The 24,125-nt window shown below is 52.4% G+C and overlaps 1 protein-coding gene and 1 long non-coding RNA gene across 7 annotated transcripts in view; one reads left to right on the forward strand and one right to left on the reverse strand.

The window, feature by feature from the left end:
* DHRS7B (dehydrogenase/reductase 7B) overlaps positions 1 to 2,895 on the reverse strand; it is a 42,933-nt gene extending 40,038 nt beyond the window's left edge. Inside the window, exons 1-2 of one of the 3 annotated variants that reach the window (XM_051839777.3) lie at positions 2,851 to 2,895; positions 251 to 512 (exon numbers count right to left, since the gene is read on the reverse strand). In XM_051839777.3, coding sequence (XP_051695737.1) covers positions 251 to 270 — 20 coding nt within the window. In that variant the 5' untranslated portion in view covers positions 271 to 512; positions 2,851 to 2,895. The remainder of the gene's footprint in view (positions 1 to 250; positions 513 to 2,850) is intronic. The other 2 variants (XM_089317093.1, XM_089317094.1) reach the window with 2 other exon arrangements.
* Positions 2,896 to 3,025: 130 nt separating this feature from the next.
* Positions 3,026 to 14,411, forward strand: LOC138846333 (uncharacterized). 4 transcript variants are annotated; one of them, XR_011383801.2, is made up of 4 exons: positions 3,026 to 3,346; positions 3,633 to 3,800; positions 10,138 to 10,317; positions 12,878 to 14,411. It is a non-coding gene; the product is annotated as an uncharacterized LOC138846333 (long non-coding RNA). The 4 variants fall into 4 exon arrangements; XR_016223722.1 differs by lacking the exon at positions 3,633 to 3,800; XR_016223724.1 differs by lacking the exon at positions 3,633 to 3,800 and having other exon boundaries at positions 14,202 to 14,411.
* Positions 14,412 to 24,125: the final 9,714 nt, after the last annotated feature.

The raw sequence follows: 24,125 nt of genomic DNA on the forward strand, positions 1-24,125 counted from the left end.
AGACAGACGGGGCCCCCGCGATCACATGTCCGAGCCGGAGCTCCGGTCCCCGGGCCTGAGCTCAGTCGGCCCTCGCGGAGGCGGCTGCGGGAGCCCGGAAGCCGCCCGCTCGGGGCCCGCGGCCTCCATTAAGCTTTAACCGCTTCCTTCCCGCTCGGGTCCAGGGCTGACTCGAGTCGAGACACACACCTCAAGGCCGGACGCTGCCCCCCTCCCTCACCGCGGAAGGCCCTCGCGCCTCAGCGCCTACCTGGTTGCCGGAGAGACCATAGTCAATCAACTGCGCCTCCCGCCTCGGAAGTGACGTAGCCGGGCCGCTGCGTTCCGTCCAATCCCAGCTTCGGCGGTGCGCATGTGCGGCTGCAGTGCGCCCCCGCGCGGCACAGGAGGGATGTGCAGGGCCCCGAGGTTTGAGTGGCGTCCTCTTGACTAAGTTCCGCCCCTTCCGCTTCACTGCTGCAGATGGTGGTTTGCGCCTCTGGGAGAAGTTGGAGAATTGACCTGCAGTTATCCTAAAACCACAGCGCAAAGATTAAAAGGGCAGTGGAAAGAAGAGAGAGGTTGGGAACAGGCCCACAAAAAGCTGGCCATTCCCTGGGCTCCCAGCAGCCCCTGGAACCCGCACAGATATTGCGAGTTCAGTTGCAGGCAGAAGAATCCATATATGTGAACTCTGGACAGCGACATAGCAGAATGTCGTCATCATGCCACAGAGAAAAACTGTTTATTTTTTTCAAGTTCACAGAACTTTTGTTTTTTCAAGATTTTGTTTATTTGACAGGCAGAGTTAGAGAATCTTCCGTCTGCTGGTTCCCTCCTCAGATGGCCACAATGGCCAGAGCAAAGCCAAGAGCCAGGAACTCCATCCGCATCTTCCACGCGGGTGCAGGGGCCCAAGGACTTGGGCCATCTTCCACTGCTTTCGCAGGCGCATTAGCAGGGAGCTGGATGGGAAGTGGAGCAGCCAGGACTCGAACCGGCGCCCATACGAGATGCTTAACTGCTGTACAGTGCCAGCTCCATTCTATGTACTTGCAAAGCAAAATCATTTCTGGGGCACTGTTTGCTTGGTAAAGGGCAGCATGAGGGGCCTGCACTGAGGGGTATCTGGTAAAGCCACCACCTGCAGTGCTGGCATCCCATATGGGCGCCGGTTCGAGTCCCAGCTGCTCCACTTCCAATCCAGCTCTCTGCTATGGCCTGGGAAAGCAGTAGAAGATGGCCCAAGTCCTTGGGCCCCTGCACCGGCGTGGGAGACCCAGAAGAGGCTCCTGGCTCCTGGCTCCAGCCTGGCCCGGGCCCGGCTGTTGTGTCCATTTGAAGAGTGAACCAGTGGATGGAAGATCTCTGTCTAACTCTGCCTTTCAAATAAATAAATAAATATTTTAAAAAATAATATAATCAATGAAGGGGGGAATGCCAAAATGGGGTTATAATTATCCTGAATTATTTTCCTTTTTAATCATTTTACTATTGATACTTAACATTTTATTTTACTATCAACTGAGAAACTATAATTGTCTATATTTATCGATTGATGTTATGATTTGTGAATACAACGTGGAATAATTAAGTCCAGCTAATCAACATATCTATCACCTCAAATACTTTATTGTGTTAAGAGCATCTGAGGCCTTGTTGAATATTATAGTTAGTGGTGCACTAAGCCTGTGATGACAGAGTGGACTGAAATTATGTTTTTGAAAAAATGAAAAGGGACTGGTGTTGTGGATTAAGCAGCTGCCTGCAGTGTCAGCATCCCATGTGGGTGCTGGTTCAAGTACCGGCTTCTCTGCTTTTTTTTTTTTTAAAGATGTATTTATTTATTTGAAAGTCAGAGTTACACAAAGAGAGAAAAAGAGGCGGGGGGGGCTTCCATCCGCTGGTTCACTCCCTTGATGGCCATAACGGCTGGAGCTGCGCCAATCCTAAGCCAGGAGCCAAGAGCTTCCTCCAGGCCTCCCACACGGGTGCAGGGGCCCAAGGTCTTGGGCCATCTTCCACTGCTTTCCCAGGCCACAGCAGAGAGCTGGATTGGAAGTGGAGCAGCCGGGACTCGATCTGGCACCCATATGGGATGCCAGCACTGCAGGTGGTGACCCCCAAGCAATTATTTTTAACATGCAAGGCAATGCCTTTCTGTCCCGGACAGGACAGGACAATTTCAGAATGCGTGGGAAAGTCTGCCAGTTGGCAGTGGTGTGAGATTACCAGGAGACAATCTCTCCTCCCCTCGCCTCCCCTCCCCTCCTCTCTCCTCTCCTCTTCTTTCTCTCTCTCTGCCACCAGGGGACATGTTGCCCCAGGGGCATTTCAGGATCCCACCTCCTCCGTGTTACCTGCTCGGCAGGCAGTGACTGGCATTGCTGTCCCTTTGCTTCCTGCCTGCCAGCCGCTGGCCCTCAAGCTCCTCCTCTGTATGGTGTAAGAATGCGTGCTGGGGCCAGCGCTGTGCTGTGGCAGGTAAGGCCGCCACCTGCAGTGCTGGCATCCCATAGGGGTGCAAGTTCTAGTCCTGGCTGCTCCACTTCTGCTCCAGCTCTCTGCTGTGGCCTGGGAAAGCAGTGGAGGATGGCCCAAGTGCTTGGGCCCTGCACCCACGTGGGAGACCGGGAAGAAGCTCCTGGCTCCTGGCTTCGGATCGGCACAGCTCCAGCCATTGGGACCATCAGGGGAGTGAACCAGAGGATGGAAGACCTCTGTGTGTGTGTGTGTGTGTGTGTCTAACTCTGCCTCTTAAATAAATTATAAAATATTGAAAAAAAGAAAAGAAAGCAAAGTAAGGCCAGATCCTGTGCAGTGATGCTACCAAACCCAGAACCCCTCCGTCCCCGCCCCGTGCCTGCTCACCGAGTCGGCCCAGAAACCACAGCGCTGTCAACCACGGCCCAGAAACCCTTGGGGCTGTCAATCATGAAGTCTCCACCAATGGGTGGGCGTGTTTCACGGCTGGGCCAATCAGGCTCTGTCTCTAGGGCTTTTGCGCAAGGCCCAAAAAGAAGAGGGGCGGGCGTTTTGTGTGTGTTGCGGTGCGAATCCAGCCCGCCGTCCCGGTCCCCTGATCGTTCCCGCCTACAGAATCTCTTTCTATCGGTGTGCATCAACATTTAGTACTAAAGGACCGCCGCTTCTTAGCTGGTCACTCCGCCTCCCAGCTGAAGACTACATTTCCCAGCGTCCCTTGCAGCCCGGAAGGGCCCGGAAGCCGGAGCGCGGAGCCATGGCAACCGTACCGCGTCCTGGTGTGGAGGCTGCGGCCCTCAGACGGCGCCCGCTACCCCGCGCAGGCGACCTCGTGTTTGGAGAGTCACCGTGGGCCTCGGGGATGCCGGGCCGGGGCCTGAGGGTGCGTGCGCCAGGAGTGCAAGGCGGTACAGGGGCCGCGGGAGAGCCCGCTGGTGCCCGCAGCTCACGCGTGCACACTGGTGTGCAGTTCACAGATCTGTACCCCCGAGACCAGAGCGTTGTATTTACTGCATGTGTATTACAAAAAATGCAGTTTTTTTAAATGGTTGATTTTTAAGGTAGAGTGACAGAGAGAGGTCTTCCATCTGCTGGTTCACTCCCCAAATGGCCACAATCTCCAGGGCTGGGCACAGGAACCAGAAGCTTCTTCTGGGTCTCCTACACAGGTGCAGGAACGCATGCACGTGGGTCATGCTCCGCTGCTTTCCCAGGAGCAATAGCAGGGAGCTGGATCGGATGTGAGCAGCCGGGACTCAAAGTGGCGCCCATATGGGATGTCGGCACTGCAGGCGGTGGCTTTACCTGCTGCACCACAGCGTTGGCCCCAGGCACTGGTAATTTCATCTTTCTGTTCTCTTGATAAAACTAGACACTCAGAGGGGTGGGGTCAGCATTTGGTCTTGCTGAAGACAGCAAGCATCTAATCTACTCTTAAAGGGCCTCTGCCCATTTTCTCATTTCAAGAGGCACCTGACCTAACTGCCTATTAGCGCATCTGACTCATTTTATTATTATTATTTTTTTTTTTTGATAGGCAGAGTGGACAGTGAGAGAGAGACAGAGAGAAAGGTCTTCCTTTCCCGTTGGTTCACCCTCCAATGGCTGCCGCGGCCGGCACGCTGTAGCCAGCGCACCACGCTGATCCGAAGCCAGGGGCCAGGTACTTCTCCTGGTCTCCCATGGGGTGCAGGGCCCAGGCACTTGGGCCATCCTCCACTGCACTCCCGGGCCACAGCAGTGAGCTGGCCTGGAAGAGGAGCAACCGGGACAGAATCAGGTGCCCCGACCGGGACTAGAACCCAGGGTACCGGCGCCGCAGGTGGAGGATTAGCCTAGTGAGCCGCGGCACCGGCCAACGCATCTGACTCTTCACATCGCCCCCTCCCCTGGGAAGGATGAACCCTGACTGTCATTAGGGGTATGGCTGCTTCACACTGAACGGGGCGTTGTTGAGTGTCGTCAGCGCAGAGCAGTCTTCTGAGGGTGACTCCAAGGGTCCCGGGTGGAAGGCAGGTTTCCCCAGGGCGTCGTCTGGAGGACTGTCTGGAGTGTGAGGGCTTCCGCTTGTTTGGTCCTGGATCACACAGAGGGTGTAAGACAGTTACTCTCCCAAGCGAGAGCCTCATCTCCTGAGAGTTCCAGGGATCCAGCCGGAAGCCTCCAAGACTCAGTGTGAGAGCTTTAGATGCCAAAGAATTGCCAGAGGTTTAAAACATTTGGGCAAAGTAAGTTGGGTCTGAGCATTTTAACCAAGACTGCAGGCCAGATCTAATCATAGAGTTAACTCCTTTAAAACAACATTTTAAAGTAATGAAACGCAATGGAGGCAACAGAGAGCACATGAAATACAACACACACATTCAACTTTGGTACCTAGGTCCGTTACAAAACACACAAGAGCCGTACTGAAAACGATTAGTATGCGATGGCAGCACGTGAACCCATTGCTTAGACCAGTGACATGCTAAGAGGTAGAATCAGGGAATCCTGCTATCTGTCTTGAAGATAGAAGAGCTGACTTCAAAATGATTCCTTCAGCCGGCACCGCGGCTCACTAGGCTAATCCTCCGCCTTGCGGCGCCGGCACACCGGGTTCTAGTCCCGTTCGGGGCGCCGGATTCTTTCCCGGTTGCCCCTCTTCCAGGCCAGCTCTCTGCTGTGGCCCGGGAGTACAGTGGAGGATGGCCCAAGTGCTTGGGCCCTGCACCCCATGGGAGACCAGGAGAAGCACCTGGCTCCTGGCTCCTGCCATCGGATCAGGGCGGTGCACCGGCTGCAGCGCTCTGGCCGTGGCGGCCATTGGAGGGTGAACCAACAGCAAAAGGAAGACCTTTCTCTCTGTCTCTCTCTCTCACTGTCCACTCTGCCTGTCAAAAAAAAAAAAAAAAAAAAGAGAGAGAGAGACTGGTGTTGCTGCGTGGCAGGTTAAGCCTGCGACGTCAGCATCCCATACAGTCATCGGTTTGAGGCCCAGCTGCTCCACTTCCGACCCAGCTTCCTGCTAGTGGAAAAGCAGAGGAGGATGGCCCAAGTGCTTGGGGACCCCTGCCACCCACGTGAGAGAAGCTCCTGGCTTCCCCTTGGTCCAGCCCCTGCTGTTGCTGCAGGTGTTTGGTGAGGTGACCGACATGGAGACGAGGTAAACCTGCCCCTGCCCTGCGCAGCCCCTGTTCCCTTCACTCTCACAGCTCTGCCTGCCAGCTCCCTGCTCAAACCTACCCCTCCTGTCCTGGCCTCGCCCCCCGTCCTGCCCTCCCCATCTGCCTGTAGTGCCCCCTTCCCCAGCTGCTCCCCGACTTGCGCCTCTCGGCAGAGCCAGGACACGGTTCCCTCACTGTTCAGCAGCGGCGATTGCTGGCATTGCGAGGCCAATGGGCCGGCCAGCTCTGGGATGCACTTGCTGATCCTCTACGCCCTCAGTGGGAGGGATCGGGGATCAGGGTCAGCAAGCCCCGCAGGAGCCGGCGCCTGGCCTTGAGTCAGGACAGTAAGTTCTTGTGGCAGCTCAGCCGCACGCGGAACCATCTGTTACTTTGTGACCCTCCCTGCACACGCTCCACCATCCCCATCCAGGGGACCCTCCCTGTAACACCACCCACCATCACCATCCTCATCACCATCCTCCATTCACTCCAGGTGAGTGAACCAGTGGTCCCCCCTGCCCCTCCCCCACCACGAGCTTGGACTGTGAACCTCCACAACTGTGAGCCAAACCAACCTGGTTCCTGCATAAGAAGCTTGCCATGGCTATTTCCTTATAGGAGTGGAAAGCTGGCTGCTACACTCATCCCAGTGACGCCTGGTACCTCGTCTTACTCTGAACACTAAGAGCTACTTCTACATGCTGGGGACGCCGCTGAGTGTGCACTGAGTGTGTGCTAAGCATGTCCTCCAATTGTCCCATCCCTCTGCAGTAGCCTTCTTCCCATTTGGAGGGGGATCCTCCAGGACTTGTTGGGAGGCCAGGGGGGTAAAGGCGACCCTGGCCCTCTAGGCTACAGCAGGAGGCAAGGAGCAGCAAGAGCCTTGGAACTGGATTCTAAAGGGAATGATTTAAGGTGCAATGGTAGGCAGAGAGGATTCCTGGTGGTGACAGTGGTGATGAGTGTCCAGGGGTGATGGCCAGAGACTGCCTCCCGTGAGCCCCAGGCTGCAGCCTGACTGTCTGTGCTGTGCACTCCCCCAGGGGCTCCCAATGAATCCTCACAGCCTATCCCAGCCAGTATGAAGAAACCAGCTCATCTAGGTACAAGGGGTCTTCAACAAGTTCATGGGAAATGTGTGTTATGGAAAAACTATACGGGGCCAGCACTATGGTGGAGTGGGTACAACTACCACCTGCCGTGCCAGCATCCATATGGGCACCGGTTCAAGTCCCGGTTGCTCCACTTCCAATCCAGCTCCCTGCTAATGGCCTGGGAAAGCATCAGAAGATGGCCCAAGTGCTTGGTCCCCTGCTACCCACATGGGAGACCCGGAAGCTCCCAGCTTTGACCTAGCCCAGTCCTGGTCATCTAGGGAGTGAACCAGCAAATGGAAGATCTCTCTGTGTCTCTCTCCCTCTCTCTGTAACTCCAACTCTCTTTCCTTTTTTTTTTTTTTTTAAGATTTATTTATTTATTTGGAAGTCAGAGTTACACAGAGAGAGAAGGAAATGCAGAGAGAGAGAAAAGTCTTCCATCTGCTGGTTCACTCCCCAAATGCCTGCAATGGCTAGAGCTGCACCGATCCGAAGCCAGGAGCCAGGAGCTTCCTCCAGGTCTCCCACGTGGTTGCAGAGGCCCAAGCACTTGGGCCATCTTCTACTGCTTTCCCAAGCCATAGCAGAGAGCTGGATTGGAAGAGGAGCAGCCGGGACTCGAACCGGTGCCCACATGGGATGCCGGCTCTTCAGGCCAGGGCATTAACCTGCTGCACCACAGCACTGGCCCTCTGGCTACTTTATTTTCAACACAATGTATCTCTTGTGCTTGCTGCCTTTGGACATAACCATTCCAGCAAAAATGAATCCCAAGGTACAACACAGAGTTCTCTCGCAGGGACTTTGCCCATGGTTGTGAGTGGAACTGTGTCCCCCAAGAGATAAGTTGAAGTCCCCGCCTTAACTGGGAAAGTGGCCTTGTTGTCAAATACGGCGGTCACAGACCTCATCAAGTTATGATGAGGTGATCTGGACTAGCACAGACTTTCATCCTCATACGTAAAGAAAGTATGAGCCCAGGGGCTGGGGCTGTGCACAGCAGATTAAAGCTCCAGCCTGCACTGCTGGCATCCCATATGGACCCCGGCTCGAGACCCGGCTGCTCCATTTCCCATCCAGCTCTCTGCTGTGGCCTGGGAAAGCAGTAGAAGATGACCCAAGTCCTTGGGCCCCTGCACTCACGTGTGAGACCCAGAAGATGCTCCTGATTCCTAGCTTTGGATCAGCCCAACTCTGGCCATTGCAGCCCTTTGGGGAGTGAACCATAGGGTAGAAGACCTCTCTCTCTCAGCCTCCACCTCTCTGTAACTCTGCCTTTCTAATGAATAAATAAATAAATCTTTTTTTTTTTTTTTTTTGACAGGCAGAGTGGACAGTGAGAGAGAGAGAGAGAGAGAGAAAGGTCTTCCTATTGCCGTTGGTTCACCCTCCAATGGCCGCCGCGGCCGGCGCGCTGCGGCCGGCGCACCGCGCTGATCCGATGGCAGGAGCCAGGAGCCAGGTGCTTTTCCTGGTCTCCCATGGGGTGCAGGGCCCAAGCACCTGGGCCATCCTCCACTGCACTCCCTGGCCACAGCAGAGGGCTGGCCTGGAAGAGGGGCAACCGGGACAGAATCCGGCGCCCCGACCGGGACTAGAACCCGGTGTGCCGGCGCCGCTAGGCGGAGGATTAGCCTAGTGAGCCGCGGCGCCGGCCAATAAATCTTTAAAAGAAACAAAAACACAGCCCTCATGAAAGAGCAGGCGCATTCGTGTTAGTAAGAACACTTAGTCCTGTGTTCAAATCCCAGCTTGGCACCTGTTGAGTATTAGACCCCCTTCCCCACTGGGGCCTCAGTTTCTCCATCAATATTATGGACTAATCAGGGGACTGGCTTGGTGGCATTAATACCTGTGAGGACTGAGTGAAAGCACCTGGGAAGTACTCAGCACAGCACTTGGCATATGTGGTGCCTGTCATCCGTGTCTTTCTCCTCCTTATCATTGTGATCAGTGGAGACAGTGTCATCATTACCGTCCCTTAGACCTACAGCTTGTGGAAATGATGCATTACTGTTTCATCATTGGAACTTAAGCTCTCAGGGACTAAGCATTTCCCCCAGAGGCTGAGAAGGCAAAATCCATTTAATTAAAATCATCAATCAGGATTGCTGGTTTGAGGGCTTATATTGCTTTTGTTGCAACCCCCTCCCCTTTATTTATTTATTTTTTAATTTGAGAGAGAGAGAGAGAGAAAGGTCTCATCCACTTGTTCATTCCCCAAATTCCTGGCTGTGTCCATGTGGCTATTCCCTCCCACAGCTCGTCTGGGGCCGCTGCACATGGCACCCTCCCTGCTGGTTTTCTGGAGCTGACGGCGCATGCGCCCGCACTTGGAGGTGCAAACCTGGATTGGCTCTCTGCAGAGACTTCCTGGCGATCAGAAGCCTGGATTTGCGGCACTGAGATCAGGGTTGGTTCCTCTGGGGTGGTATCCTCACCTCTTTCCACTCCTGAGTGGCGGCGGGGTGGGGGGGGCGGGGCTCCTTGCCTTCCTCACTAGCCCTCTCCCCGCCCCCATCCTCATGGCGTCTCCTGCTACTACTCCCTGATCTTCCTGCCCCTCTGCTCCCCTTGTCCCCACCAGATAACCCAGGATGCTCTCCCGGTCTGGCGGGAGTCTGAGACATGCTGCGGTTGGCCTGGGATTGATCTGAACATTCCTGTAAAGTCTTGGGGGCAGGGGGAGGGAGGAGACAAGGTTTATGGCTGGCAGGCATGCTGCCATCATGAGCGCTAGGCACCCCAGCCACTGGGGTCTTAGTTCCTCTCAAATGCCATCAAGGTTATCTGTTTTTTTTGTTTGTTTGTTTGTTTGTTTGTTTGTTTTTTAAGATTTTATTTTATTTTATTTGAAAGGCAGAGTTACAGAGAGGCAGAGAGATGAGAGAGAGAGGTCTTCCATCCCCTGGTTCACTCCCCAATTGGTCACAAAGGCTGGAGCTGTGCTGATCCGAAGTCAGGAGCCAGGAGCTTCTTCCAGGTCTCCCACGTGGGTGCAGGGGCCCAAGGACTTGGGCCATCTTCTACTGTTTTCCCAGGCCACAGCAGAGAGCTGGATGGGAAATGGAATGGCTGGGACTCGAACTGGTGCCCATATGGGATGTTGGCACCGCAGGCAGAGGCCTAGCCCACTCTGCCACAGCGCCAGCCCCAAGGTTATCTGTTGATCTGAACAGGCACCCCAGCACCCCAGCACTCCGTGGACTGGTCACAAGCTTGTTAACCACCACGTTTATCCCCTGAATGTTCTGTGGGAGTAGACTGGTATAGCTTTCTAGGCTTCGATTACTATGTTGGTTTGCGATGTTGCTATCATCCATGAAACACCGATTAATCGCTAAGAGCCAGATACGTAGGGGGCTCTTGCACTCCCGTGTGAGAGCACTGCTTTCCTTTGTTTTACCTTGTGTCTCTTGTTGTTCCTTTAGCGCCTGTTTCTCTGCTCCTGTTGTCAGCTGGCTGGTGTGTGACAAGCAGCGCCCAGCGTGGGGCTCAAGCAGGTGGAAGTCAGAGGGCGTCCTGGAAGACAGATTGTACGACAGACAGAAGAAGCGGAGGAGACAGACGGGTCTGCGGTGTGCAGCAGGATCCTCGCTCAGAACATCAAGGTAAGAATGGGGCAAAATGACTAAAAATTCCTAATATATAAAAAAACTGAAGGCAATTCTCTTCTCTTCTGGAGTTTCAGTTAAGAAACAAACTTTTGTTTAAAGATTTGTTTATTTATTTAGTTATTTGAAAGGCAGAGTTACAAAGAGGCAGAGAGAGAGAGAGAGAGAGAGGACTTCCATCCACTGGTTCACTCCCCAAATGCCCACAATGGCCAGAGCTACACCAATCCGAAGCCAGGAGCCAGGAGCTTCCTCTGGGTCTCCCACGTGGATGCAGGGGCCCAAGGACTTGGGCCACCTTCCACTGCTTTCCCAGGCCCATTAGCAGGGAGCTGGATTGGAAGTGGAGCAGCCAGGACTCAAACTGGCACCCATATGGGATACCAGTGCTGCAAGCCAGGGCTTTAACCTGCTAGGCCACAGTGCCGGCCCCAGAATGTAAATATTTTTAGAAAAAATAGGATTGATTATAGAAAAAGGACATGAAAGACTAAAAGTCTTAGCAGGACAGGATCCTGACCATATTATACTTCTGTGTGAAATGCAAATTGAATCAGCTGTTCAACAGTCTCTTGGGTGGCAAAGAGCTTTAGCAAACTTGTTTGGTATGCTAGATTGTCATTTTCACTCTTTGAGATTATTTAATTTCTTAAAGACAGCTTGGATATTACCCACTAAAGATAAACCTTTTCTTAATGCTCCAACCTATTTTACAGATGGTAAAAGTAATGGAAAAGTTGCTAATTACAGTCTACTTTTTTTTTAAGATTTACTTTATTTATTAGAAAGATGGAATTACAGAGAGAGGTAGACACACAGAGAGAGAGGTCTTCCATCTGCTGGTTCACTTCCCAAATGACTGCAATGGACGGATCTATGCCAGCCTGAAGTCAGGAGCCAGGAGCTTTTTCCAGGTATCCCATGTGGGTGCAGGGGCCCAAGCACTTGGGCCATCTTCCGCTGCTTTCCCAGGTGCATTAGCAGGGAGCTGGATCTGATGTCGAGCAGCCAGGACTCAAACCGGTGCCCACAGGGGATGCTGGCACTGCAGACGGAGACTTTACCTACTGCGCCGCAGTGTCGTCCCCACTTATAACTTTTTTTTTTTTTTTTTGACAGGCAGAGTGGACAGTGAGAGAGAGAGACAGAGAGAAAGGTCTTCCTTTGCTGTTGGTTCACCCTCCAATGGCTGCCGCGGCCGCACTGATCCAATAGCAGGAGCCAGGTACTTATCCTGGTCTCCCATGGGGTGCAGGGCCCAAGTACTTGGGCCATCCTCCACTGCACTCCCTGGCCACAGCAGAGAGCTGGCCTGGAAGAGGGGCAACCGGGACAGAATCTGGCACCCCGACCGGGACTAGAACCTGGAGTGCCGGCACCGCAGGCAGAGGATTAGCCTAGTGAGCCACGGCACCAGCCCCACTATAACTTTTTTAAGTGGAGATAAAATAGGGCTGAAGGTGGAGGCAATGGCCTTCCCCCACGATGAGATGGCTCCTCAGCCGCTATGGTGAAAAAAAAAAAAATCTACTCACGGGACAGCACAAAGCTGGAGAGGTTGCAACATGGAGACAAGGGTATGCTTGTGTTTCCACAGAATCTAGTCCCGAGCGGTTACCTCCTCGCCAGATTAAACCCAGACATGGCCAACAGGGCCAGAATTGACCTCGACGACCCTCTGACAGTAGAATTTCACAGAATGACACTCAAGGCGACGCAGAGCCCGGCTGCTAACACCAAGAAAACAACGCCTCCCACCTGGGGACAGATCAAAAAATTGATCCTGGAGGTGGAAAAATTGGTTGAGCAACAGCAACAGCCTGGAACAGCTACTACCCTCTTTTTGGCGATGCTGGCTATTGTAAATTCTGCCTCTGCATGTACTTGAACAGCTGAAACACCTGTCATTGACGTGGGGGAAAGGAAAGGGCACCATTAGTCTAGCGTGTGTACTGAACTGTTCTAACTATATGCCGGGACGAGTGGAATGGCACAAAAATGAAAAGGTGTTATAGTCTATTTCCCCCCCTATCAAGACAAAGATTGGTATAATTTAACTGATAGAAAATTCCCGAAAGGGGGCGTCCGTGAGTTCTCTATTGGAAAATCACAGGTTATTATGGAAGATAGTGGAATTTATAGCTGCACCAAGGGTTACTATCATCGTGAAGGTTTTATACAATCTAATATAACAGTGAACGTGAAAGCAAATCTGAATACCTTGGGTCCCAAGGTCCCAGTAACAATTTTTGGCTACATATGGCTTCTAAGGTTTTGAATCAAACCTCTTTTTGTATGAGAGACAGAAACTCCCCACCAGACATCCTGATGACTAATTTAATTGGACTGGGCATTCTGTCGAATATTTCCAATGATCAAGAGGCTATCAGCTCCCTAAGTTGCCTCGTGGCACATTCAAATTTTCTGTCTCTTATCTGCCTATCTCTTCCACTTCACATAAGGAATGTCTCTGTATTCAGTGCGATCCTGCAGGACTGCAGAATTGCTCCAAAATAACAGCATGTCAATTTCTCCTCTTCTGTTTCTTTGCCTACAGGGTGGGCGTTCCTCTGTGGGAATTACTCCCAGGTAACTTTGCCACCTGTTTACTCTGGCTTTTGTTCTGTGGGACCAGTGGTTCCTTTATTACTGCCCCTGCTTCAAAAAACATCTAGGATAGCCAGAGCTCAGATCTTTGCAGCCAGATTGTGATGATAACCTGAATTTATTGAGTTTGTCCCTACAGCTGTGGTGACGACTTTAATTTTGCCTGCACTGGTGGTGATGCTGGGAGTTCACAAAGCGATAAAATAATTGGCTTGCATTGTATCCAAAATTGCTAATATTTCTGCCACGACGTTATCCTATACTAACACGAAATGAGCCAGATTCGAGAAGGCGTATTACAAAATAGGGCCGCCATAGATTACTTGTTGCTAAAAGAACACATGGATGCTGGAGATTCCCTGGCGTGTGTTGTTTTAATATAACTGATAATTCCCACCTGATACAGGAGGAAATCAAGACATGAAAGGAAGAGCTTAATCATTTGCATCAATCTTTGGGAATCTGGAATCTAAAAGGTTCTTGGTTGGCGTGGCTCTCTCCGTTTCTAGGGCCGGTTCTGATTGTTATCTCATATTTGTTGTTTGGCCCCTGCATTCTGTCCCGCCTTTCTACGATAATTACTCAGAACATAAAACAAATTCAGATTCATCTGAACATTAAGGAAAAGCCGAAAGTGGGAAGAGGCTACATACCCAGATATCAAAAGCGTAAAACTAAGAAGGTGAACAAATGGAAAAAGGAGGACCTGTTGGGGACTGCCTCACCCGTTAGATAAGCCAGGGAGTCTGAGACAAGCTTCGAAAACTGCCCTGGGACTGACGTCCTAAACGTTCCGCATAGTCTTCTGGCCGTGACCGGGGAGGGAGGAGCGCTTGGGAGGGTGTTTTTGTGGCAAAGGCCTGTGTCTTTTAATTAAACTTGTTTCTAACTGACATGATTAAAGGTGTAGCAAAGGCCTTCCCAGGCCAGAAAAAAAAAGAAAGAAAAAAGGAGACATCTGTTCTGGGAATGAAATGTATTTGTTATCTGCTTGCCTATGAATGCTTCTAGTTAGTTAAATGTATCATTATCTGCTTGTATGTAACCATTTCCGACTCCGCTGGTGAGCACAGAGCAGAGATGTCACCCCTCACCACACAGCCTACCGCCCAGTGTGTGTATGGAGAGAAAATAGCATCAACATCTATGCACCCAGGCACAGTACTGTACCAATTCATGTGACTGTCCCGTAACGTTAGAATAGCTAATCAAGGGGTGCTAAAGGTTAATCCTCCGCCTGTGGTACCAACATTCCATATGGGCTCTGGTTCTAGTCCCAGCTGCTCCACTTCCAACCCAGCTCTCTGCTATGGCCTGGGAAAGCAGGAGAAGATGGCCCAAGTCCTTGGGCGCCTGCACCCACATGGGAGACCGGGAAGAAGCTCCTGGCTTCAGATCAGCGCAGCTCTGTCCGTCGCGGCCATTTGGGGAGTGAACCAGCGGAAGGAAGACCTTTCTCTGTCTCCCCCTCTCATTGTCTGTAACTCTACTTCTCAAATAAAAATAAATAAAATCTAAAAAAAAAAAAAAAAAAAAAGAATAGCCAATCAAATGTATACCTGCAGCCATATAAAGAAGACAAAGAAGCTAAAAGTGTACATAAGAAAAAAAATCCTGGCCGGCACCGCGGCTCACTAGGCTAATCCTCCACCTGCGGCGCCAGCACACCAGGTTCTAGTCCCGGTCGGGGCCGGATTCTGTCCTGGTTGCCCCTCTTCCAGGTCAGCTCTCTGCTATGGCCAGGGAGTGCAGTGGAGGATGGCCCAAGTGCTTGGGCCCTGCACCCCATGGGAGACCAGGAGAAGCACCTGGCTCCTGCCTTTGGATCAGTGTGGTGAACCGGCTGCAGCACACCGGCCGTGGCGGCCATTGGAGGTTGAACCAATGGCAAAGGAAGACCTTTCTCTCTGTCTCTCTCTCTCTCTCACTGTCCACTCTGTCTGTAAAAAAAAGAAAAAAAAAAAAAAGAAGAAGAAGAAGAAGGAAAAAGAAAGGAAAAAAAAATCCTTCTTTGTTCAGGACTCAGGTTTTTGGATAAGAAATTCCACCTGGGCCTTATGCTGGCATAAATAATAACAGGCCTTGGTGTCTTGGCTCAGTACATGAATCTCACCGCATGATGGCTGGCAGGCATGCGGTCATCACAGGGCGCTAGGCAGCCCAACAGCTGGGGTCTTTGCCGTATTGGATCAAGGTTACCTGTTGACCTTGATGGCAGCCTGGCCCCTCGGCACTCAGACAGGTCACAAGCTTGTTGATCATCACGTTTAAACACTGAATGTTCTGTGCCAGTAGACATATAGCTTTCTGGGTTTTGATCACTTTGTTTGGTTGCGATGTTGTTGTCACCCATGAAACACTGATTAATCGCTGGGACCCCGATACACATCAGAAGGAGAGAGAACGGGGATCTTGTGCTCCCCTGTGAAAGCCCTGCTTTTCTTCATTTTGCTGTGTGTTTCGTGTCTTTCTTTCAGCACCCGTTTCTCTGGTCTGAGACAATTTAGGGCACCAACTTGATGGACTGATTTTAAAGCTCTTTGGGGCTGGCATTGTGCTGAAATGCCACTTGCGATGCAGTTCAGGTCCAGGCTGGTCCTCTTCAGATCCAGCTCCCTGCTAATGCGCCATAGAAAGCAGCAAAGGATGCCTCCCTCAAGCACCGGGCCCTACACCCACATAGGAGATGCAAACAGAGTTTCAAGCTCCTGGCTTTGGCCTGGCCCAGCCCTGGCCTCTGGGGCCATTTGGGGAGTGAACCAGTGGGTAGAGGATCTTTCTCTGGATCCTTCCCTCCTTCTGTCCCTCTGCCTTTCACAATAAATAGATCAATAAATAAACCTGAAAATATAAGTGTTATTTGAAGGATGCACCACATTTTGAGGATCCTCTCATCCTCTGATGGACATATAGGGCTTTTTCCGGAGTTGGCTCTGATGGGGTACTGTGGGAGATGGTGTAGGGCTCTGAGCGGGGCGGGCCCAGGCTGGTGAGGCCACAGGATTCTGCGGTTGCCACTGGGGAAGAAACAGACAGGAAGACGCATCTGCTGGCGCTCACAGCAACTGCACCGCAGCCCAGAACATGGGCAGCGGGGGTGCCGGGTCCTATGCTGCCTTGGGGTTAGCTGGTGCTGAGCATGGTGTAGGCTCCTCCCTGCGGGCACCTGCTCTCCTGGCTTCCTGGCGGATCCACAGTCTCCTGGAGGAGAGGGTGCAACAGAGGACGCGCGGGGAACGCAACCCCCTTGTCGTCCACAGCGGAAACTTGTGTGAGTTGAGAAGTACCTCCCAAGTGTCCCAGCCGCCACCTCCGGACCTGGGTACTGAGTGCTGGCTAGGGGATTGTCCCCTTCTCCCTCTTCCTCAAAGCTCAGCGGCACCCTCTGCAGTCCCTACTCCCTGCCTCAGGGGGCCGAGGAGCCCCTGGAGGCTCAGGCATGGTGGTGGTGGGGTGCTCTGCTGAGCTCCCGTCCTCCTGGGTTCTGGCACGGGGTGGGTGGGGAGGAGAGGGAGGGTTGGAAGGGAGGCAGTTCCACACAGGGCTTTTCCTTTAGGGCAGAAGCAGGGATTAGCTGCCCCCGCATCCTGTTGGCACAGCTGAGAGCCGCTGTGTACAGAGCCACATGATGCCTGCTCCTGCTCCATCCGGAGCTGGACTTCTCAGCCTTGGCATATCCAAGTCTTACAGACACCCTGAGAGTGACTAGCAGGGATCTGGCTTCCTGCCGAGTCTGAAGCCCCCCCGTATGGGCTCCTCATAAGAGGGTAGGTCCATCGCTGGCCTGCTGCCTGGCGGAGCTGCAAGGTTCAGCAAGAGTTTGACCTTGTGTGACCTTGGCAGGCTTGACTGAGCTATCTAGCCCAGATCTTCGTGGATAAGGCAAGCACTAGGGTGCCCAGTACACAGTAGGCACTCAGTCCATGCTCTCATGGCCAGGATGGCATTTGCTTTACTACGTAGAAAGGTTGCGTTTATCCCATGCCCAGCATTGTCCTAGATCCTTCACTTGTTATAACTTGTTTAGTCTTCACAACCACCCAGTGGGGTGAACACTGACCTTAACCTCTGCATTAAGGGGCTGGAGCTGTAGTGCAGAGGGTTAAGCCACCACCCAAAATGCCAGCTTTCCTTATGGGCATCGGTTCAAGTCCCGGCTGCTCCACTTCCCATCCAGCTCCCGGCTAATACACCTGGGAAAGCAGCAGAGGATGGCCCAAGTGCTTGGGCCCCTGCACCCGTGTGGGAGACCCAGGTGGAGTCCCTGTCTCTTGGCTTCAGCAGGGCCCAGGCCCTCCTGCTGTTGGGGAGTGAACCAGTGGATGGAAGATCTGTGTGTGTATATGTGTGTCTCCCCCTCTCTCTAGTAACTCCACCTTTCAAATAAATAAATCTTAAAAAAAAAAAAAAGTTGCAGCTTATGCACTGGGTAGTTAATTAACTCATTCGCAGCCACCCACAGCTGAGTGTTGGAGACCAGGGTAAAAGCCACACAGTCTGATCCCAGACTCAGCTCAGCGGAGAATACACTGTGGGAACAGAGGAGTGTGGGGTAGAAGCCAGGGAGTGGGCAATGCTGGGAAAAGAGGAGCAGCTGGCGGTGAGGGGGCGTTGTCTGACTCAAGCAATGACTTGATGAATGAATGAAAATGAATGAATGAAATGAAAATTAATGAATGGAGATGGGACAAGTTTTCCAAAGCTTAGACATAAAGTAAAAGATGACTTACAACTTTTTTTTTTTTACGTTTTATTTACTTGAAAGGTAGAGTGATAGAGAAATGGGGGGCGGGGAGGGAGAGGAAGAGAGAGAGAGAGAGAGAGAGATCTCCCATCCGCTGGATCACTCCCCAGATGCTCACAACAGCTGGGGCTGGACAGGAGGAAGCCAGGAGCCAGGAACTCCAACTTTCCCAGTGGGGTGCCAGGGACTCACCTGCTGCCTCCCAGGGTGTGCCTTAGCAAGAAGCTGGATTGAAAGCAGAGGAGCTGGGATCCAAACCAGGCACTTTGGTAGGGGATGCAGGCACCTGAAAGAGCGATTTAACTACCGCATCAAATGCCAGGCCCTGACTAGCAAGCCTGACTATAGTGTTCCCTCCCCTCCCCCACTGAGCATAAGAATTCCATTTTTGCATGCTATCTTTTGATCTGTCGGTCTTCCTGCTGGTTTCTTTACTGAATTAAACACAATTTTCAAGGCCAGTGCTGTGGTGTAGGGGGTAAAGCATCCCATATGGGTGCTGGTTCGTGTCCAGCTGCTCCACTTCTGATCCAGCTCTCTGCTATGGCCTGGGAAAGCAGTGGAAGGTGGCCCAAGTCCTTGGGTCCCTGCACCCATGTGGAAGACCCAGAAGAAGCTCCTGGATCCTGGCTTTGGATCAGCCCAGCTCCGGCCCTTATGGCCATTTGGGGAATGAACCAGCAGATGGAAGACCTCTCTCTCTCTCTCTCTCTCTCTCTCTCTCTCTCTGCCTCTCCTTCTCTCTGTGTGTAACTCTGCCTTTCAAATAAATAAATATTTAAAGAAAATTAAAAAGCCCACAACTTTGACATATGCTTGCTTCCCATTTTTATGATCATTAATTTAAACAAATTTTAAAGGGGCTGGTGCTGTGACATAAGTAGGCTAAGCCTCCCCCTGCACGGCCAGCATCCCATATGAGCACTTATTCATGACTAGACTGCTCCTATTCTGATCCGGCTCCCTGCTGTAGCCTGGGAAAGCAGTAGAAGATGGCCCAAGTGCTTGGGTCCCTGTACCCACATGGGAGACCTGGAAGAAGCTCCTGACTCCTGGCTTCAGATTGGCCCAGCTCCAGCCTTTGCAGCCATTTGGGGAGTAAACCAGTGGATAGAAGACCTTTCTTTCTTTCTCTCCCTCTCTGTGTGTAACTTTACCTCAAATAAATAAATTAAATTATTTTTAAAAAGATTTATTTATTTGAGGCCGGCACTGCGGCTCACTAGGCTAATCCTCCGCCTAGCGGCGCCGGCACATCGGGTTCTAGTCCCGGTCGGGGCGCCGGATTCTGTCCCGGTTGCCCCTCTTCCAGGCCAGCTCTCTGCTGTGGCCAGGGAGTGCCGTGGAGGATGGCCCAGGTGCTTGGGCCCTGCACCCCATGGGAGACTAGGAGAAGCACCTGGCTCCTGGCTTCGGATCAGCGTGGTGCGCTGGCTGCAGCGCGCTGGCCGCGGCGGCCATTGGAGGGTGAACCAACGGCAAAGGAAGACCTTTCTCTCTGACTCTCTCTCTCACTGTCCACTCTGCCTGTCAAAAAAAAAAAAAAAGATTTATTTATTTGAAAGGCAGAGTTACAGAGAGGCAGAGGCAGAGAGAGAGAGAGAGAGAGAGAGTGAGAGCGAGAGCGAGAGCAAGAGAGAGAGAGAGAGAGAGAGAGGTCTTCCATCCGCTGGTTCACTCCCCAAATGGCTGCAACAGCTGGAGCTGTGCTGATCCAAAGCCAGGAGCCAGGAGCTTCTTCCAGGTCTCCCATGTAGGTTCAGGGATCCAAGGACTTGGGCCATCTTCTACTACTTTCCAGGCCATAGCAGAGAGCTGGATCGGAAGTGGAGCAGGCAGGATCTGAACCAGTGCCCATATGGGATTCCAGCACCACATACGGTGGCTTTACCTGCTATGCCACAGCACCAGCCCCAATAAATGAAATCTTTAAAAAAATTTAAAAGTCATATTCTAAGGCCAGCATTGTGAAAAGTAGGTTAAGCCGCTGCCTGAGTTGCTGGCTTCCCATATAGGCACCATTTTAAATCTCAGCTGCTCCACTTCCAATCCAGCTCCTTGTTAATGACCTGGGAAAACAGCAGATGATGCCCAAGTGCTTGGGCCCCTGCACCCACGTGGGAGACATGGAAGAAGCTCCTTCTTCCTAGGTCTGATCATTTGGGGTGGGAACTAGCGGGTGGAAGATTTCTCTCTCTCTTTCTCTCTCTGTAACCCCACCTTTCAAATCAATAAAAACAAATATTTTTATTTTTTAAAAGGAACCCCACAGGATTTCTGTTTCTTCCTTGGTGACCAGTAGGGTGCTGTCACACTCAGTGGCTTCCTAGTGCCCCATAGCAGCTGCCTGGGCTTCATCTTCCTTCATCTTCCTCGTTGAAGATGTCTCAGCTATGAATTCGTCAGCTTTGACTTTCTGCAATGAAATACCCGAACCCAGGACCCTGGAACTCCCTGGGTCTCCCACATGAGTGGCAGCAGCAGCATCTTCCGCTGCTTTTCCCAGGCTCGTTAGCAGGGATCTTGGTTGGAAGTGGAGCAGCCAGGACTCAAACCGGCGTCCCTATGGGATGCTGGTGCTGTAGGTGGTGGCTTAACCTGCTGTGCCACCATTGCTGGCCTCGAGGCCTCACTTCTTAGGGCTCCCACCTCTGAGTCTCACCCCATTGAGGACCAAGCCTCCAGCCCATGGACATCCATTCCCTAGAAGGTCAGAGACTCGGTCTCCCAGTGTGCCGTTTCTCCAAGGTGTGAAAGGCAGCAGTTCCGTGGCTCAGACGTGCCTGGGGGCTGGAGCCACTTTCTGAGGGCAGTACCTGCAGGAGTGCTGGCTCTGTGGCCTCCTGGAGTCTCCCTGGTCTCCTTTATTGCTTAAGCGAGCTGGAGTGTGTCTCATGATTCGTCACAGCAAGCCCAGAGAGGAGACTTCGTGATGCAGTGCCCATTGCTACAAAACTCGACACTTCATGTGGCAAGAGATACTCAAACGACGCGTATTCTGGCATGTCCAAATGTCTAATTTTGTAGAAATTGGCTCAGGCAGCCACGCCTTGAGGCCATGTACCTGGCAAGTGTGTGTGGCTTAGGGTTTGGCTCTCAGGGACCTGTCCCACCCATTTCTGGACAATGGCAGACTGCTGCACCTGCCCAATGCTGTCACCTCTCCCCCTGGGACCTGTAGTTCCTTGCTCTAGATGGCACCACCCCTCTGCCCTTCTGGTGGAAAAAGAAAAAAAGAACCATGGACATGTGATTTTTTTTTTTTTAATTTTTTTTGACAGGCAGAGTGGACAGTGAGAGAGAGAGACAGAGAGAAAGATCTTCCTTTGCCGTTGGTTCACCCTCCAATGGCCGCCGCGGCTGGCACGCTACGGCCGGCGCACCGCGCTGATCCGATGGCAGGAGCCAGGTGCTTCTCCTGGTCTCCCATGGGGTGCAGGGCCCAAGGACTTGGGCCATCCTCCACTGCACTCCCAGGCCACAGCAGAGAGCTGGCCTGGAAGAGGGGCAACCGGGACAGAATCCGGCGCCCCAACCGGGACTAGAACCCAGTGTGCCGGCGCCGCAAGGTGGAGGATTAGCCTAGTGAGCCACGGCGCCGGCCGGACATGTGATTTTTCAAACAAGTTTGTTGCTGGCAAGAACTGCAGGGCTGGCAGTTCTAGTCCCAGTCGGGGCGCCGGATTCTGTCCCGGTTGCTCCTCTTCCAGTCCAGCTCTCTGCTGTGGCCTGGGAGTGCAGTGGAGGATGGCCCAAGTGCTTGGGCCCTGCACCCCATGGGAGACTAGGAGAAGCACCTGGCTCCTGGCTTCGGATCAGCGTGGTGCGTCGGCTGCAGCGCGCCGGCCACGGCAGCCATTGGAGGGTGAACCAACGGCAAAGGAAGACCTTTCTGTCTCTCTCACTGTCCACTCTGCCTGTAAAAAAAAAAAACAAAAACAAAAAAAAAAACAACTCCAGGGCAGGGCGGATGGAGGGAGGGGGCTGCTCACAGTGGTCTGGGAATCTTGGAGCCCAGTTCTGCAGTGCGTTGAGGTGAAAGAGCATTCCCTGGTCCCTTCCAGGGATCACTTCTATGCCTGCCCTGCCCACACAGAGAAACTTCACAACACTGTCGCATGTGACATGAAATCGGGGGCGGTGTGAGATCCTTGGCTGGATTTTTTTAAAAAAGATTTGTTTATTTTATTGAAAGGCAGAGTTCAGGGTTGCGGAGGTGGGGGGTGGGGGAGATGTCTTCCATGTGCTGGTTCACTCCCCAAATGGCTGCAACAGCTGGAGCTGGGCCAGACTGAAGACAGGAGACAGGCGCTTCCTCTGAGTCTCCCGCATGGGTGCAGGGGCACAAGCACTTGAGCCATCTTCCATTGGTTTTCCAGGCGCATTAGCAGGGAGCTGGATCAGAAGTGGAGCAGCTGGGACTTGAACCGGTGCTCTTCTGGGATGCTCTCCTGTCCCAAGAGGTGGCTCAACCTGCTATGCTACAATGCCCAATCCATTAGTTGGGTTAAAAATAGAAAAAGAGGGACTGGTGCTGTGGCGTAGAGGGTAGAGCTGCCACCTGCAGTGCCAGCCTCCTATATGGGTGCCATGGGAGACCTGAAAGAAGCTCCTGGCTTCGGATCAGCACAGCTCCGCCGTTACAGCCATTTGGGGAGTGAACCAGCAGATGGAAGACCTCTCTCTCTCTCTGCCTCTCCTTCTCTCTCTGTATAACTCTGATTTGCAAATAAATCTTTGAAAAAAAAAAAGTCTAAAAAATTTTTAAGAAAGTACATGACAGGGCTGGTGCTGTAGCATAGCAGGTAAAGCCTTCACCTGTAGTGCCGGCATCCCATATGGGCGCTGGTTCAATCCCAGCTGCTCCAATTCCAATCCAGCTCTTTGCTAATGCACCTGGGAAAGCAGTAGAGGTTGGCCCAAGTGCTTGGGCCCCTGCACCCAAGTGGGAGAGCCGGAAGAAACTCCTGGCTCCTGGCTTCAGATAGGGCCAGCTCTGGCTGTCGTGGCCATTTGGGGAGTGAACCAGGGGATGGAAGACCCCTCTCTGTGTCCCTTTCTGCTGTTAACTCTGCTTCTCAAATAAATAAATCTTTAAAAAAAAAAAAAAAGGTGTGTGAGTAACACAAGCTTCTCCACAAGGGGTGTGCAGTGCTCTCTGCACTATTCTCGTGACTTTTCTTTAGGAAAAAGAGCAAAGTAAAAGAAAATAAGGGAAGTGACTATTTGTTATATTGCAGTAGCGACAGTGTTACTTTTCACTCTCAGTGTGCTTTAGCAAACGGTAGACCACGCTTTTCCCAATAGCAGCAGGAAGCTCCAATCACATGAACGTTACATGGAATGTCAGCCCAGACCTGAGCAGCCAGCTCACGGCACAGACGCCCCTCCCCGTGGAACACCGTGGCAGCCATGTCCAGCCAACCAGACCCGAAACGATAACCTAACAGTTCCTGCTGAATCCCGCATCTCGTTCAGTGGCTCATCCGCGATCTCCTAGGGCGAGCTTGAAGGCAAAGCTCCCCAGAGGAGGTGGGAGTACGAATATGTCCCCCAGGCTCCCCCCTCCCCACTTGCTTCCTCGGTTCTGACCAGGAAACACAGAGTCCTTGACCGTGCTGAACTGGGGCCACCCATGCCAGGACCTTGAACTTTCCTAGGCACTGTCCAACTTTCTTAGGTTGCGTCCTGAAACACTGAAAGATCCAACGAGTGGCTGAAGACGTGGAAACCAGTCCTGAGACCAGTTCCTTAAATCTCCCTCCAAGACCCCGCCCCCCACTTAGGGCGCACGCCTCTTGTCTCTCATTCTGCCAGTCGCCCGCATAACCGCTTGGGGCCGATCACCCCGGCATTCAGTGCTGCTGCTTTGGAACACCAGGTCCAGATGATCTGGGGAGCATTGACTTGGGGAACCCCGTATAAAAGAAGATTGATCCCAAACCGGAGTGACCCCAAATCGGTCATTATTTAAGCTGCATGGTGTATACTTACTTGAAGATTTGTCACAATATTCTTCTGGCTACTTTTGTTTATTTTCAGAAACTGTCCATGAGAGAGGATTTTGCAAAGGCTCCTATGTTTGTAAAGAGACTGGACTGTACTTTTTTTTTTTTAATATGTATTTGTTTATTTGAGAGGTAGAGTTACAGAGAAAGGGAGAGACAGAGAGAGAGAGGTTGTCCACCTGCTGGTTCATTCCCCAAATGGCCACAATGGCAGGAGATGGGATGATCCGAAGGCAGGAGCCAGGAGCTTCTTCCAGGTCTCCCATGAGAGTGCAGGGGCCCCAAGGGCTTGGGCCATTGTCTATTGCTTTCCCAGGCTGTAGCAAAGGACCGGATTGGAAGAGGAGCAGCTGGGACTCCCACTGGCACCCATATGGGATGCCGGGACTGCAGGCAGAGACTTAGCCTACTACACCGCAGCTCTGGCCCCAGACGGTACACTCTGA

Source organism: Oryctolagus cuniculus, chromosome 17 (genome assembly GCF_051225735.1).
Source record: "Oryctolagus cuniculus isolate XC-2025 breed Fujian yellow rabbit chromosome 17, ASM5122573v1, whole genome shotgun sequence".
Taxonomy (NCBI): Eukaryota; Metazoa; Chordata; class Mammalia; order Lagomorpha; family Leporidae; genus Oryctolagus; species Oryctolagus cuniculus.